This window comes from Sycon ciliatum, chromosome 10, assembly GCF_964019385.1.
Source record: "Sycon ciliatum chromosome 10, ocSycCili1.1, whole genome shotgun sequence".
Classification (NCBI taxonomy): Eukaryota; Metazoa; Porifera; class Calcarea; order Leucosolenida; family Sycettidae; genus Sycon; species Sycon ciliatum.
The window spans coordinates 16,632,575-16,650,602 of record NC_088652.1 but is presented as its reverse complement, the minus strand read 5'-3'; the positions used below and the strand labels follow the sequence as shown (position 1 = coordinate 16,650,602).

Genomic DNA, 18,028 nt, shown 5'->3' with positions numbered 1-18,028 from the left:
CGTGTGTGTGTGTGTGCGTGTGTGTGTGTGTGTGTGTGTGTTTGTGTGTGTGATGCACTCTTTGCCGCATGGGCAAGGATATCAGTCCGTCTGCGTCTTGATTTCTGGTCTATGCACACAAAATCCCCACACATCTGTAGAGGAGCATTGGTCTCACCTCACACGTTTGTACAGATACCTTCCTCACCGGCCACGAGTACTTTTTAGTTGCTCAGTATTACATGTAGTTGTTGCGTGATGATTGCGAAAGCATGAAAGTCAGAGTAGCGACCAACCAGCCTTGATTGCCCTTGTCGTTCTATGAAGTTATTCAGAACATGCAGAGTTGAGGCCAGTGCCAGGGAGCTGGATGGCATAGATGCAGAACACGTTGATAAACCCTCCTCTTTTGATGTTCATGTAACCGGTGGGTGTGGTGATGCGGATGTGCGATTTCTACCGACCGGAGTTGGAACACCCTGGGACGGTTTTCAAAAATGTAATCATCGTGACCTGTGCTCAAACCCGTTGATGGGTCGGTAGTGTTCACTCGGTCAGTAGTGTTTGGAGTATCAGAGCAGAGAAGGAAAGGTATCCGAGTTCCTGCGGCTCGCCCCATCTTAACCACTGTAAATCAACTAATTTTCGCTGATTTCGTCGCTGGGTACCAACCGGCCAACTGAGTAAATCGCAGGCCAAAATTTGTCATAGAGGCAAATGATGCATTATTCAGCCATGCCTGCATGTGAGGGCAACAAATACCAATCGATTTCTTTTTTGAGAACCCCAATCGGCCGAAGTTAAATGACGGCCAAAAGTTTCATTTCGAGATCGGCCAAAGTTTCTCACCGGCCAAAATTAATTTTGTTGATTTACAGTAATAATACCAATAGGGGTTTAGTATGTACTCTTGTAACTAGTTACTTGATTACTGTGGGGCGCAGAAAGGTGGTGGTGGTGGTGCCGGGGGGGGGGGGGGGTACTATTACAAGTATAATACATACACGTACAGCAAAACCTGGTGTAAGAGACCTCTGGGCTTAGCGACCACCTGCTCTTAACGACCGTTTTTCCACGCGCCGACAGTTCTACACAGACACTGTGGGACCTGGTTCTAAAGACCACCTGGCTTTAGCGATAGCTTGTAAGTGCACCGTGGGATGGTCGCTTAAACCAGGTTTTATTGTACTATACAACGCTGGAGAAGAAATCAGGAAATGCATGTGTAAAAGATTTTCAAATGCAAACCAAAAAGATTCATATGAAAACTTGCTCGTATGTACTATTGTCACTCTCGCAACGTACAGTAGTTGTCACTAGTGGATAATTCGGATGTGTACTAGTAGAATGGAAATAGATCTGTTTGTCAAGCTCAACTTCTGAAAATACAATGGCATTCAGGCCCAAATCACAAAGGAAGATACAGAGAGAAAGAGAGAGAGAGAGAGAGAGTGTGTGTGTGTGTGTGTGTATGTGTGCGTGCGTGCGTGTGTGTATGAGTGCTTGCGTGCGTGCATGTGAGCGTGCGAGTGTGTGTGCATGTGTGTGTACGTGCGTGCGAGCGAGCGTGCGTGTGTTGCTACCAGTATGTCTAACATGGCTTGTTCGCTATCATCACTTCAGCGATGGGCAAGTGTAAGTAAATATGTCAGTGTGTGTGTCTAAGACCGATGGGCAGGCGTGCAATGTTGCGGGAGCGCATGAGCCAATACGCCGGCTCCATGTGAGTTCAAAGCAGATGATGGTAATATTATAGCGGATCCGGATGTTGCGAGGACATCCACAAACATACTAGATATGCGTGATGGCATTATCGTCGTCATCATTGTTGTTGAAACCCTCCTCATCCTCGCCAGTCTCTGAAGCCTGCACATAGCATTCTAGTCGATTGCGGTCTACAGGAAACACACTGGCTGAGGTCTGTGCGTGGATGATACCGGCTGGTTCATCGACATCTTTCTCTGTCTTAGCACTTGCCGCTGAACTGCAGTATTCAGCCTGAATGATGGTTGGTGGTGCTGTGCTGGGAGGCAATGATGAGCTGTCAGCTACGCTGCACACTGGAGACAGGTCAACGTGCAAGCCGTACAGGGCGTTTGCAATGGACCCGTGAGGCTGGGCCGTACGGTGATCAACAGCTGCGGCAGGAGTGACGTCATTGCTCGTCTCGTCGTCATCCACCGACACGTCGGGTAGACCCACTAGATAATCATCCAGTTCCAGCTCTCCGCCATCGCCAACGGCACCTGTCAGGCCAAACCCGGGGTTGACGGCGGATAGCTGGGGCTGTGGAGGTGGTTGCCCTCGCTTGCCATCATGGGCGATCGAGTACTGAGCAAACAACTCGGATCCGTTGTTGGAAGCCTCGCCGGCACCCAACTCCAACTGGCCACCGCTCGCACATATACCATCATTGAGATCTCCCTGCCACTCGGCCGCGTTGTCGAACGTGGCATTGTTCAAGCGACTCGATGTGGACGAGATGAGACGCGTGCGCCCATTGGAGAAGGCGGCCGCCATTCCGGGGCTAAGCGATCTAATAGCAGAATCGATATACAGATCTCAAAGCTAGGTATAGCACATTGGCCTGTGTGATAAAAGCACCAAGTACTAGTACTAGCAACCTATACAGTCGTCCCTCTCTAATCCAGCACTTTATAAACCAGCACCCTCTATAAACCAGCACAATTTTCATTTACCAAAATGTCCTCTTCATGCACATTGCAGCAGTTAATCAGATTTGTTAATCCAGCACCCTCTCTAATCCAGCAGAATTTCCCTGGCACAAATGGTGCCGGATTATAGAGGGACCACTGTACTTCCTCTCGCCCACCCACTACAAGCACAAAGTGATGAACAAAAGAATTCGGGCCCCGCTGCCTTTGTCTTGTGTGAAACATACAGTGATGCAGCCGCGTAGCACCGCTGTTGGAGGTGGTCTTGCCAGAGGGGGTCGGGGGGGGGGGGGGTCTCTCCAGGAAATTTTTGAAATCTAATAGGGTGAAAAATCCCGCATTCTGGGCACTTTGGGCATTGTGTTAAAAAAAGTGGCCGGGCCAAAGCCGGACCGGCTGCTACGCCCCTGTCATGTGGTGCATAACTGTTAGTCCCGACATGCGCATGGTTACAAACAGGTCAACGAAATCGTGAACATGCTTGTTTGCTGGCAGACATGTGCATGGTAGCTATGGCTAACTTATGCACTCCTACACAATCCCTTGAGGAATGTAGATTAGTTTGAAATCCATCTCTTCCGGAATGGCTAAACTGGAAAAAAGCATAGACTCAATCTCCAGACAGCAAGCTGTTTCGACCATATTAGGTCTCCTCAGAGGAGCTCAGAGTATCTGGCCGAGACAACTTTAACGCTAACCAGAAATAAGAATAGATAAAGTTGTCGGAACTAACCGTTTTGCAAGCCGTCGATTCTGGCAGCGAACGGCTATTGCCAGCAGAGCTATGATGATGAAGATGGCAAGGATGCAGGCAAGCACAATTGTACTCGTGCCATGTGACTGCTGATTACTTATGCTGGACTCTGCAGGGGGATGTACATAACCAACGATATTGCAACATCACAAGGAGGGGAGGGGGTTACAAACCTGATTTGAATTCGAGCTTTTTCCTTGCATTGGCTTGTTTTACATGTAGAATAATTAGATAAAGAATAACACAATGGTACCGTTCACAGTTTATAGAGAATAGATAAAATTATACTGCCTGTCATGTATGGGATGCGCTGCCCCTAGAAAGGTGCCCATCATGTTCTTTTTATTAGGGGTGAAACGATTATATCGAATACTCAAGGGCTTGTTCGAAAATTTGAAACGAGCAAGTACTCGTTTAGCAATAATACTCGAAGTATCCTTTGTACAGTGTATTGTATACATGTACATCAAGCATTTCTGTTGCTCTGACCGGTACTGATAGCCCATGCAAGCGCGAAATTCTTGCCTGTCCCTACTTACCAGCCAAAGATAGCAGTTCAGTCTATTTCCTGCACTAGGCTGCATGCAAGACCATGTGTGTATCAGGTGTAGTACGTTCGGTGTTACAAGAATGTGTGCAGTACATGTACATCGTTTTATGTTGTCAGTAAAACACTCGTACCCACTCGAATACTCGCTCTTTTTTTTCAAAGATTGCCCTAGTCCTCAATTTTAGCACTCGTTTCACCCCAACTTTTTATGCAAGGCTCCCTGCCAATCCCTCAAACCCGGTCCTGAATTTAGGGGATGGCAATTACTTTACCTGGTCCGGTGCTTGCCAGTCGTCCACATTGACTCTGACCCGCGTCGCCGTGGTCACCAACTTGCTCTGGATCACCATGGTCACGACGAGCATCGACACCGCCGTCGTCATCAAGCACCCTCTGTATGGAGCCGTCCGAACACAGGCACAGGTATCCGCCGGCATAGTTATGACAGGGTGCCGTGGCAATGCAGTGATGCAGGCCTGCGGAGCACTCGTCAATATCCAAACACCTGCTTGTGTTCAGGTAGTCATAAGCTACCTTCCTGGTTGTGTTATGTGCATCGTGCTGCACTGTGCTGTTTGTGGGCTGGGGAGTAATGTTTGATTGGTTGGTGTGAAGCGAGAACTGGCTGGATCTTTTTGGAGAACTTGCCACCGTAGCCGTACGGAGCTCAAACCCGGGCAAGCAGAGACAGCGGTAAGACCCATCCGTATTGATGCATGAACCTCCGGGTGTGCAGGGCCGCTCCGCAAGCAGGGCCCTGTCACATTCGTCCGTGTCGCGGCATTCGGTGCCGTTCGCAGCCGCCGCGTAACCACGGGGACACCGGCAATGAAAACTCCCCGCCATGTTGACGCAAGCACCTGGCCCGCATGGGTTGCTGCTGCCACTGCCAACACATTCGTCTAGATCAGTGCAAGTGACAACGGAACCCGCACTGTTGAGCATTGCCTGAGCACGCACAGTGTAGCCTTTCGAGCACCGACAGGAGTACGCACCGGGGGTGTTCACACACTCGCCGTGTGGCCTGCACAGTGATGTATTTTGCTCACACTCGTTCACATCCGAGCACAGCGGATCATACACCCTACCACTGCTTGCAGCAGTAGTGAGATTGGTGTGAGCGGTGTAAGTATCAGCGGTACTGGGCTGGTATCCCCGCAGGCAATCGCATACGAAACTCCCGGGCACGTTGCGGCATACTCCATTCGGACGGCACACGTCCTTGTACAGCAGACACTCGTCAATATCACGGCAGGTAATGTTCGGAGCAATGGAGGATGTAGGAGATGCGGTGAGTGCCAGCTCACTGTCCATGACGTAATGCAGTTCAAACCCAGTAGTGCAATTACAGGCGTACCGCCCAGGCAGGTCTACGCATGTACCACCACCGTCTCCACACAGCAGTGAACCTACGTCAGATTCACACTCGTTGATGTTTTCGCACCGCTCTCCAATCTCGGCACGTATCCGGGAAAACCCCGCCGAGCACTCGCACCCATAGCTACCCGGCTCGTTGACGCAGTGTCCACCTGGTCCGCAGCGTGTAGCGTTCTCCTGGCATTCGTCTGTATCCACGCATTCGGTCAGCGCTGCGTCCATAGCTTTATACCCGGCATAGCACAGACAGCGGTATGATCCGGGCACGTTAACACACATGCCGACAAGACCGGACCCACACGGCAGCATATCACCGGTACATTCATTCACGTCTGTGCACGTGTCATTGATCATGTGATATCCGTCATGACAGCGGCACCGCATTGACTTCTGCTCCGCGTCCAGGTTGCAGGCTGCGAACGGACCGCAAAGTTCCTGTTCGCACAGGGCTGTGAGGTTGCACTTCTGCGCCGAGAGTCGTCTATCGCAGCGTGAGTACGAGTCGTTGAGCAGCGTATTACACGATGTGTTCAGTGTGCGTCGCAGCTTAGTTATAGTGCTCAGCACGTGTGTGCATGTGCCATCACCGGACTGCCAGTAACCCACGTCACATCTGCACAGAGCGGCACCAGTGTGCGCGTCAAGAGTACACGACGCGTTTGCCGGGCACCTCATGCCATCGCACACACTCACACAAGACGACCCTGCCTGTGCCGACCCATTACTCCAGTGGTATCCACGGCGACACGTACAGTACGGCATCTCCCCCGCACCGGATTGCTGGCAGGTTGCATTGGGTCCGCACGATACCTGCAAGCATGTCAACAATGGAATTTCGCGCCGTAAACACGATCCATTGAGCCAGTCATATCCTGGTTGGCACACGCACTGGATGCGCTTGTCTGGCCGTTCGAGGCAGAGCGAGCCATTTCCGCACGCAGCACTGGCACCCAAACTGCCGCAGGTCACCCGAGGTTGCAGGACACAACTGCCGTTCTGCCATGTGTGTCCGTTCTGGCACGAACATCGCACCCCGGCGTAGCCGAGCTGTGAAGTGCAGGAAGTGTTTGGACCACAGCTGCTGACCGTACACTTTCCAGGGTCCACACAGCTACTGTTCACCAGCACATAGCCTTTGGGACAGGAGCAACGGTAGCTACCCAGGGTGTTCTCGCAATTCTGATCAGAGCCACATGGTGAATCGTTGCACTCATTGTCGTCAAGGCAACTGCCATCCGCAGAATCTCCATGGTAACCGACCAGACAGACGCACCGGTAGCTTCCGTCGGTGTTGACACAGTTGCCATCCACACCGCCACACTGTGTCGCCGTCTCGTTGTCATGGCATTCGTTCAAATCGACGCACTGGCGATCGTGCGCGCTCCACTGGAAGCCACGCAGGCATATGCAAACGGCCGATCCAGGTGTGTTGATGCACCGTGCGGTATGCGCAACACCACAGAACGCTACCGTTGTCACACACTCATCACGGTCCCGACAGGTGCCGTTCTGGAAGACATACCCCTGCTCGCAAACACACATGTGCCCAGTTGCAGTAACCAAACACTGCCCGTTTGGACCACAGACTGTGAAGGTGCCATCCGCGATTCGGTCGCATGGATTCATGCGCACACAGGTCCCGTTTGAGAGCGAAAAACCGGGATCGCACTGGCAGAATGGCGCGCGTAAAGATGGATTACTATAGACGGTTGCGTTGGCACCGCATGAAACCTTCTGCTGATTTGCGGCGCACGTACCGTTTGTGAAGCTATATCCGCTATGGCAGTTACAATAATAGGAGGCCGATGTGCATACACCATGGCTGCTGCACACATCCGCATCGGCGGCGCACGGGTCAGTCTCTACGCATGTCCCTCCAGCGTCATGGTAACCAGCTGCGCATACACACCGATGACCGGTTCCATTCACCAGGCACCGACCGCCGGGCCAGCACGGGTCGTTCGACCCCGACCTGCAGGTGCTGCGGGCCGTGCACGTACCGTTCCGGAGTGCGAAATCGGGCGGACACACGCAATCAAACGACCCGACGGTGTTGATGCACGTGCCGCCATTGCAAACCAACGCTAGAGTGTGCGGTGAGCATTCATCCCGGTCTGTACACAGGGTACCGCCGGCAGCTAGCTCGAATCCACTTCGGCACGTGCAGTGGAAGCTACCGGCGACATTAGAGCACACTCCGCCGGGCATGCACAGTGTTCCAATCTCAGCGCATTCATCCGCATCGCGACATTGGCCGCTGGAATCGCGTGTGTAGCCCCGACGACAGCGGCACGCGTAACTCCCCGCCGTATTTTGACACGGTCCCGACGTGGCAATGCAGCCGTGCGTGCCCATAGAGCATTCGTCAATATCCACGCACGACAACGCGGTTGCCATGGTGATATTGGGGCGGAAACCATCCGCGCAGGCGCACCAGTAGGAGCCAATTGCGTTCCGACACCTCACACCCGGACCAGCGCCGCACACGCCGGTTGTCGTGGAAACGCTCCCGCCACCGCTGCTGTTGCTAGTGGCGGCGCATTCGTCAATGTCCCGCGTGCATTCTTGTCCTGTAATCCCTGCAGGACATGTGCAGTGGTATTGCTGTGGTGGTGGAGTCTGACCAGGCACTGACGAGGCAACAGGTGTGTGTATGGTCTGGCAGATACCGAATCCACGACTGCAGTTGAGACCATATGCAAGGCATGGATCATCTGTACGACAAACAACAACAGGGCAGAGAAGGATGGAAATGGAGTTTCCAGAATGTACTCCTCGAGCTTTTCTCTGACATCAGATTAGGACATGAAGAGTATCCACCGGGGAATACTATGGTATTTTTCTACTCTCTGGTGCGCAGAGTAGATGCACAACCCCGCATTTCTATACCCGCTACAGTAACCATCTGGAGATTGAGCACATGCACATAATTATGTAGGATTAACCTCTCCCGAACCCAATCCTTTGAAACAGCCACATACAATAGAAGTAGCTCACCTAACGGGCAGCACTTGATGTAGCGAAGAGGTCGGTTATACTTCCAGTGTATGCGATCCGTCCAGACGGCAGTAACCACACTGGCCACCGGACACTCCGTGTTCCAGACCAGGCTGCCTGTTCTCGTACCACCGTGTACCGTGCGCACTGTCTGGCATGCACTGGTGTTGATTGCCCTCCTGTCACTGCCTCCGCTGGCTACCTTGGTGCACACGATGTCCAGGAACGAGCAGGTCTGACAGTGGGAGTTGATGAAAGCTGCCACAGTGCACACCAACATACAGACAGTGAGTCATGCATGATGCCAGGCACCTAGTACAGGGGCGTCGGACACGGTACGGTCACTACGGTATTGACCGTACCACTTTTTGCCCCAGGTACCCCGTGAAGCAATAAAATACACTGATCTGGGATCTAAATTTCCAAACTTTTCGGCTCGGCCGCCACTCCCCCACGAGTAAATTGTACTTCAGATGGCTGACCGTACCACACTAAAATACCTTCCGACGCCCCTGCACTAGCTATTGGACAGCATGATCAGATGATCTGCTCCATCCAAGTGCTGTGCATGAAAGTATTGGACATACCACTCAACTACATGACCCAGATTCCAAACGTATGCACATGTGCACCCCACCCCCCCCCCCCCCCCCACACACACACACCCATGCACGCACCCACATGTACCCCCCCCCCCCCTTCCCACTCACACACGCACACACAGCTCCACATACTAACCTGATACGGCATAGTCTTGGGGACACTGTGACGTCCACGCATCCGCCGGCAACCAGGAACCACCAGGCTGCAGCGTCACAGTCTGAGTAACCGGCACAGTGTACACCGGTGCCTGGCAGCATTTCACCGTGTCAATATCAGTGAAGTTGTCATCGTCGTCGTGGATACCGCGAACAAGCATGTCTGGTCGGGAGCAACCACTAGTCCACCTATTGGCTACTTTCTGCTCACTGTCACTCTGGCAAAGCTGAGCTGTAGAGGAGACACACATAACACATAACACAGTGCCGCGATAACAGACGGAGGCTCCACAGATTTACGCCAGGGCCTGTGGAGAATCCATAAATACAAAATTATACAAAAAATACACATAGAAAACAGAAGCACGCCGGACACTCTCATTGGCAATCTGCAAGCGGATGCCACAGTATGCAAAAGATGTTTGGCTGGCTACAACTGGCTATATCCCTAAAATGATGAAAACTTGACATGTACCTGGAACCATTCCTAGCTGATGTAAATTTACACATTGGGTATAAAGAATGATCATAATAATACAGCCAGACCTCGCTTATCTGGTCCTCTTTTATCCGGATACCTCACCATGCGGAAGAAGAACGCTGGTTACCGATTTACAGCATATGGCATGCATACATACAGTTTGTGTGTTCAATTATCCGGCTCCGTCGCCTATCCGGACACTTTTGTGGAAAGCGGATGTGTGCGGCTAAGCGAGGTCTGACTGTAGTACCAGAATATGAGCCTGGGTTTGGGATTCAATAGGAAAGTTGAAAACTCGTAAAATCTATCCTGCATTACTACAGGCCACTGTACCTTTGAACCCACCGTGATAAATGCTGCGGCCGGGTGTAAATTTACACCATCATTATTCTGCTGTTTTATACTGAGTGTATTAAATGCGGCATTAATGTTGCAGCATGGCTACTGGTAGAGTGCTGCACGAGGAGCTGTGTCCGGACTTGAATGCTATAGTAACCACTGGTAGGGGTGAAACAATTATACCGAGTACTCGAGTACTCGCTCGGTTTTTTCAAAAATAATCGTACTCGAGTACTCGCTCGGTTTTTTCAAAAATAATCGTACTCGGAATAAATCAGAGTACTCGTTCATACATGGTACATGAATTTACCATAGAAATCTACAGTTTCAGGGTAGCAGTCGGCAGATATTGATGTGCAGACTGTGTGGTGAACATTTGACCACGAGCAGAGAGAGCCAAAATGACCCACCAACCAATATACCCGAGAAAAAATGACTGCTACTCGGTTCAATCAGGGTCGTATCATGTGATTTTAAGGCCCTTGGTGTGCACTTTTTAGGAGATGAAGAATACTCGAATACTCGAATATTCAATCGGAGAAAATCAGAGTACTCGAACTCGGGATCTCATTACCAACTTTCACCCCTAGTAACCAGGGAGTAGTACAATACCGTATTGCACTACTCCCTGGTTACTAGGGGTAATCCATACAGGCTGGGGTCTAGGTATCAGGTTTGCTATCACTAGGGTCAGACGATCAACTCCTCCACACTGGAAAAAAATTACACTCCCCAACCAAGTGAAGTCGGGAAAAGCGTGTACTTGTATAGCGCAAGATGAATTCACTTATTACCTGCTCTACTGCATAGTGGTGGTGCTAAATCGGCAGTTTAAGAGGTGAGCATGTATTACAAACCTTTGTTCTGGCCCTAGAAAATGGCATGGAGTTGTCACGCGCATGGGCCAGTGTTTAACTACTACTCAGAAATTGGCATTAGAACTACCAAGCAGGGCCCAGTTAAATTGATGTTTATACTTCGAAGTAGTTTACTGATACATGTATGTACAATTCATGTTGCCCGTACAAGAGGCTTTATTAGACATGTACTACCAAGCGGTGTAGATGGTACAATGGGGGATGGCGCTGTATCTACTATCTACAGCTGCGGCTCAATGAAATGCTGGCTCGTGATCTCTAGCTCATCATACTGACAGTGATCGAACAGGTTAGTGTAGCGTTTGTGACTTTCATTGTACAGTACCTATTTGTAGTGCCTCCCGGGATCAGTATTTCCACTTGAAATAATATTCACCGAAATGCCTTATTCTTAGCATTCTTTTATTCGCTTCCATGTAATTTGGCTTATTGCCCGTTTGGTGTTGCGGATTCAAATAAAAAAACAACAACAACTCCGATGATGTTCTGGTTTCAGCAAGCATTATTATACTGTGGTCACAGCTGGATTGTGCACGCTGAGATGTTAGCATGCAAGAGAACTTGCATAAACTATACATAGTGTCTGTACTCGCCTTTTTTCCTTATGACCTGAGGATGCCCCCAACATGCCATGATGAGGGAGTAACATAGTAAAGTGCTGCTATACATAGTGTGTTTGAATGCCCTGTAATGCTATGAATACATGCTACACAGGGGCGTCACTACGGTGTTGACCGTACCGCTCTTTGCTCCAGGTACCCCGTGAAGCAATAAAATGCATTGAATTGGGCTCTGAATTTGCAAAATGTTCAGCTCAGCCACCACTCTCCCACGAGTAAATTGTACTTCAGATCGCTGACCGTACCACACTAAATTACCTTCCGACGCCCCTGAGTTGTACCTTGAGGTACCGCATGCAACTGGTAAGTTTTGGCACTACTCACTGTACTACTGTGAAACCTCGTTAAAAGAAGACTGACACCGATAAGACAAAACTAATTATAATGTTCTCTTTCGCAAATTTTCGAACTAGTGTTTGTAACTCTATTATTATTCTGATAAATCACGTTGTATTCGCTGGGTAAAAGATGACATGAATAAGAAGAACTCCGGTTATTGCAAACACCTACCACCGGTCCCTTGGTGTTCGTCCTAAGGCGGTTTGCCGGTAAATTCTGGTTATAAAAATTTGATGAAATCCAGCTCAATCACACTAAATGTAATGCTAGCGGTTGTTTATGAGTTGTCTGCTCCTGCCCACTGGTCACTGCTGGCTTGGCTGACACTTGAACGACTGACTTGTGATTCATGGAGCAGAAAATCCATTTTACTGATTAGTCTAATCAAGCTCAATTGATGAGAGGTGAGCTCCATGAAGCACAATGCCTGGAGCAATGAGCGCATGGTGCATGCTTGCCGGTAGGCTTGATGAGTGCAAGATGTGCCATGCTCTGGTTCGCTCCAGTTAGCAGCTGCGAGTCTGTCAAGTGCCAGCCATGCACATCAGCAGGAAGTGTGGGCTCTGGCGTCGGGAACTTGCAATCAATATGATTATCTTTTACATGTACCAGTTTGTTAGGTTGGCCAGGATATACCCAGTCCTTATCACATACCTTATTCTCATCAACCTCCTTCCTCCTCCTGCCCTCCCCCCCCCCCCCCCCCCCCAATATTCTCATAGCCCAATGGTTTACAGGAGAATTTCATTGAGAGAGGAATTAATCTGGAGAGGGGCCATTCAACCTTTTTATCTTCAACGTTTTGTGGTAGACAAGACTGCAAACAACATTGAAAAACTCACACGATGCCATCGGGACGGGGGGGGGGGGGGGGGTAGTCGATAGATCGCATCATTCTCTTCTTTTTTCAATAATGCCCTGTGGCACTGTACAGCTGCATAATATTATGTATTTTCGGCTATTTTCGGCCTGGTCATTTTTGGCTGAAAATTTGTTGCGGCCGGAATTTCGTTTCGCGAGGTTCAGTGTGACAGTGTATAGAGGCGGCAGCAGTACAGTCTACAGGCCGGAACTTTGATGCGACCGAAATGGGTTTTAGCCCTGGGAGGCCGAAATTTGAATGGGCCGGCGAACATTTGTAGACGCACAGTATCCTCCCACGATGGGTTTGCATTTTTGCAAGGTTAGCCGAGGTTGGCTATAAAACCCTGCAATCGCCATGCAATGTGCTCATTGGCTACCCCGGCCATGTATTGCTTGGAATAAAAATAAGGGTGCAAACTAGCCCAACAATCACTCTTATAATCATGTAGTTATACCTCTAATAACCCAATTCCCAGTATCCTGTGCCTGGCATCAGTGCATCAAACTGTACAATTGTCATGTACATGTATGCCTCTGAACATGAGCGAATGAATGAAAACATGATTTGGAGGCACAATCCTTCGGGCCAACCGAGATTTGTGACCACAGAGCAATGTCGGGTTTTGAGCCTGTACACAGTCTTTCCGATCCTCCTTACCTTCCGCTTGCCACGAAGCAGGCTGCCAAGCGAAGAGCATCGCGGTGAGTGCCAGGCCACACACAAGCCGTTCCAGCATCCAGCAAACGTCATATCCATCGGCCTTTCTACCTCGCCTGCAGTTCACTCCAGGGAGAGCCATTTTTGTTCATCGCTGGCCGAAACACGGCTGGCTAATCTAGATCTCAAGAATTCTCTTCTTGTTCCATTTTTGCTAACGCCATCCCTCAAAGTTACCCGCAGTAAGGAATAGGCTTGGGGAAGGAGTTGCGCTAATGAATTTCGACCATAGCCACCCGGGCGCTAGGGGTAAATGAACTCTGATGATTTCAGCGACATCACCATTCAAAGAATGTCTCGATTGACAGTGTAGATCTACAGCACAGTTCCAGAGTAACATTAGTTCCAATGCAAGGATCTCTGGAGCGTGTGGCCGTGGGTGGTCCCGATTCGGTGCACATACTAGGGACTGAGGGATCGGACAAAACTCACGAGCTAGATAGACGTAGATCTACGTAGAAGGTAGCGCAGTGCAGTAGAGATGTACTCCAGTAGATTGTGTAGATCTACAAGCATCGGCTACTGACAACAGTGTTGACGCCTTGGCCTTGCGTCAAGGTCGTCAGATGATTCCGGTCACCCAGAACGACATCACTGGACGCGGACATCAGACATGGACGCAGTGGACACTGAGTGACTTAGTCTTGGGTCCGAACTAGCCCTTTCCCAAAGATGCCAAACTATTTCGCAACTTTTGCTTTTCGCAAGCATGCCAAAACAAGTGAAACTTTTGCTGAAATCGCATCCATATTTTCAGAAAAAGCTCAAAGGTTGCTAATAATTATCACAACTCAAAATGAGCCAAGTCCTGTTCATAATGATGCCAAAAACAACCAATAAAGGAGCAGAAATGGAAAACACTGGCGCAGCACAACTACCTGAGTCAAGTCAATCGTACTTTGATACTTGGTACGTGTATGAATGCATATGTTCACAGCGTGAAACATGTTTAGGACAATGAACAGACTTGGAATGAGTCTGCTGTGAGTCATTGTCCTTTTTTGTTGAACCGTTGCACAGCATTCATGACATAGCGGCATGTTCTGTGCTGTGACATGAGAAGTACACGGGTACACCCATCATGAAGATTTGATGCAATGTTCAGCACTTTTTGTTGAAGAGGAGCATCACGGACACTTCAATGGTCTCCTCCAAGGCAAACAGTTGCCGAAAAGTTACGAAGCAGTTTGCAAAATGAAGAAAGTTGCGAACGTTTCGATTTCTTCCAAAACAACAACAAAATTGCAAAAAACGTGGCGAGCATCTTTGGGAAAGGGCTAGGTCACTCCGAACAGACTCGGTACAGTTCTGTTGATCCTCACGTAGAATGATCCCTTCCCCGCTACATAATGCAGGGGTTCACGTAGAGATAGCATCATTGTCTTTCCACAGAATATTATCAGCGCATTATGCTGTCTGCTGATTTCTGGAAACAGGTTGATGAGCAAAATCTATACAGTGGAATGCGGAAATCATCTGACGAGCACTCTCTTTAGGGTTCCTTGAAAAGATACAAAATAAATAGTTCTTGTGGAATGTGTAGCATTCAACAAACCACCAACGGTGACGAACCAGCCATGGTGTAGATAGTATTTTGCAGACCTCCTCCTGTGGCATCTCAAGCTGCAGGCAACCGCTAACCTTCTCAGCGCAAATGAGACTGGAGACGGCAACGCAGGTGTGGACAGTAACGGCAGGGAATACTGGTAACTTAGCTCGTGGCTGCGTTTCGGTAGGCTGATGTGATGTTGGCGATACGTCTATTGACCTGCAGCGGCAAAGTTTCCGCCGACCATCTGTTGCAGAAAAGACCACAGCTGTGCACAGGAGCGAAGCCGATCGATGTACTGAACGTTAGCCTCTGCTTCATATTTCCTGTGCTTGTCCTGCTCCTGCCATGGCGTTGTGATGCATGGAAGAGAGGATGAAGAATGACCGATTGCCTTGATCGGGATTCACCGCCCGGATTGAAAAAGCTGATACTCGAAAATGCCTTTGCCATCGTTCGCTCTGGTCCTATATTCCACTGGCAACGATATCGATGTCGAGGCGAGCGTTGTCACCCTGGAGATTCCGCTGAGGCCAAAATGTAGATGAAACTCCAAGCTACTCCTCACCCTAGAGTGACAGGAGCATGGATTTAACAGCAACATCGTGCATTCGGGAGGCAAGCCACACTGAGAAGGTCGCACTAGCCGGCCCATCAATGCATGGTTCTATAGGAATTGCCCGCCAACCGCCGACAACTTTGTATGGTTCTACCATTTTCATGCCGCCTTCAAACAGCCTGGCGGAACCCGCCATTTATTCGGGCGCTATCCGCCATGGGCTATCACAGACTGTCAGTGTTCTGGTGATGGCTGTGCCATTACCGTGCCAATGTACTACCTGTACTAATACTACTAGACAGGAAACAACCCTACTCGTCCTCTCCCGTGTCACCGCAGTGTGGAGCTCCTGGAGTTCCCACTACAAGTCCTTTGCGGATAATGCCGGCAGAAAAATTGGCAGAATTCGGTACTTTTTCTGGTAAGTTTCATGCATATTTGGTATGTAGATAAAGAAACGGAGCAGAATTCGAGGAATTGCCCGCCATAAGGTTTGTAAGGTTCTGCCAATTTCACTGCTTTTCGAGCAGAATCTGCCACCATTTCGAGCATTATTCGCCAATGCCTAGAACTTCCCACCCAGGTCAACTGTACCGACCCCCGACCAGCTCGTGTGCATGTTGATAATAATCTTTATTTCAGGATTACCCAAAGGCTAACGCCTATCTGGGGGATCTCCTATTTGTGTATGTACTACAAACAAAGTCCATTCAGAAAAAAATGAACTTCTAGCTTTTGGCCATACAGTCAACTTCGCTAATAACGACTGCGGATATAACGACAATTCGCGAATAACGACCGAATTTCCATGCCCGGAGCAAAGTCCCATCTAACTACATGCATTTAACTTCGGATATAACGACTATCTGAATAACGACAATTCGCGAATAGCGACATGCTTTTAGTGCCCCCAGGTCATATTCACTGCTTGAATAACGACTTTCTGGGCTTTTGACAGCTATTTCAAGTACCTGTCAGTCAAGTACATGTACCTGTCATGCAGAAGTACCAGAACATAGCTATGGTGATGGATAAAGAAAAGAAAATGCAGCCAAGGGAGGGGGGGGGGGGCTTTTTCTTCCTTTTTATTTTGCTTCAAAAGTGTTGGATTTACACACACACCTACATGTACATGCATGTAGTTGTACATGATTGTACAGTAATTTTTGTGCACCCGCACATGTTGTCCAGGCGTCAGGGGCCCATCCGACCCGCCACACACAACAACGAAACTGAACTAAGAGTTCTACATAATTTCTTGACAAGACGGAGACGGACAGACAAGAAGACCGGACACGACGAGGTAAACTGATAACTGAAGAAAAAGACTAACATTATGGCAGCATATGAGCATGCGCAAACAAAACATAACTCAGGACAATGACGTAACTGTTACTTGGTTCATGTACAAACTATACATATACATGTATGTACATGCAACCAAAACCCAGACAACAGGGTCAAAAGTAGAACGCAAAACAAACCAAAATTAACCAAAGGACCACAACAAAAATGAGCCATGAAAAGTCTTTCTGCCGATAGTACAACAGTAATCATGCATACATGTACACGTGTACATGTACATGTCTCTGGCCCTGTAGATGGCTCAAAAAGGCATATTTTTCAATTGATTTCCCTTGCATATTGAATTTTTAGTTCCTTTCAACTGCGATATGAAAATAAAGTACACATTGACATAGAGCAAGAAAAGAGCTTGATTTTGATATGCATGTCATACCATACAAAATATGGGTTCACATACATTCAAATGGGACTTCGGTTATAAGGACACTTCGCGAATAAGGACACTTTTCTGATGCCCCGCCGAATGTCGTTATTCGCGAAGTTGACTGTAAATGGGTCAAACTTTGAGTTTTTTAAGAATTTGTTTTGGCAATCCCCTATGGAATCCTCTTCCAATTATGTTTCTGAAGTTTGTTTGTCCAAAAAGCAAGCCATAGCAAGAATAGGATTTCGGCCAGGTTTTGCCCCAAAAGCACAGAATTGGGAAAACCATCAAAATCCAGGCCGTTTGACCCCGCCTGACAACAGTGCATTCTGCGGTTCGAACCCCAGTTCAGGCACCCTTTTTGGATCCTTTTTCAAATTTCAAAGTTCGCAGCACTGCACTGTGTACGATGAAAATCACGAAAAACCGCCAAATACGGGAGCTCGCCAGAGCCAGAGCCCATCTTTTTATGAATGGAACAATATGAAGGCTTGTCCGCGGCCGTGAAAATGCACCGATCAGGGAGTCGTGGGTTTACAGGTTTATACGACTCCTTGGTACCGATCATACTCCCGAGTCCCGACGCTCACAACAAGAACTAAACAAGACGATACGTGTATGCAAGAGTTTCATGTACTCTTGGTGTATGTCACTAGTGCACTGTACATAGTCTGTTGTCGCCAAGCGGCAAGGCCAAGGGAGTCGTAATAACGAATCCCGACCGATACTCGCGATAGACGAAGCGACTACGTGATCGATCAGGGAGTCGACATTCGACAACTTCCTGGTTGTCATGGTCACATTGACTTTTCCACGTGCCGCGTGCCGCGCGAAGTACAAACTTACTTTCTTCTCAAACTCA

At 49.0% G+C, this 18,028-nt stretch overlaps 1 protein-coding gene across 1 annotated transcript; it reads right to left on the bottom strand.

Moving 5' to 3' along the window:
* Nucleotides 1-1,140: 1,140 nt before the first annotated feature.
* Nucleotides 1,141-13,648, bottom strand: LOC135825612 (fibrillin-1-like). The gene is made up of 6 exons (XM_065338218.1): nucleotides 13,270-13,648; nucleotides 9,071-9,322; nucleotides 8,333-8,590; nucleotides 4,231-8,049; nucleotides 3,388-3,517; nucleotides 1,141-2,515 (listed from the first exon to the last, which is right to left on the bottom strand). Exons 1-6 carry the CDS (start codon nucleotides 13,409-13,411, stop codon nucleotides 1,771-1,773), a joined length of 5,346 nt encoding a protein of 1,781 aa, XP_065194290.1. The 5' UTR covers nucleotides 13,412-13,648; the 3' UTR covers nucleotides 1,141-1,770.
* Nucleotides 13,649-18,028: the final 4,380 nt, after the last annotated feature.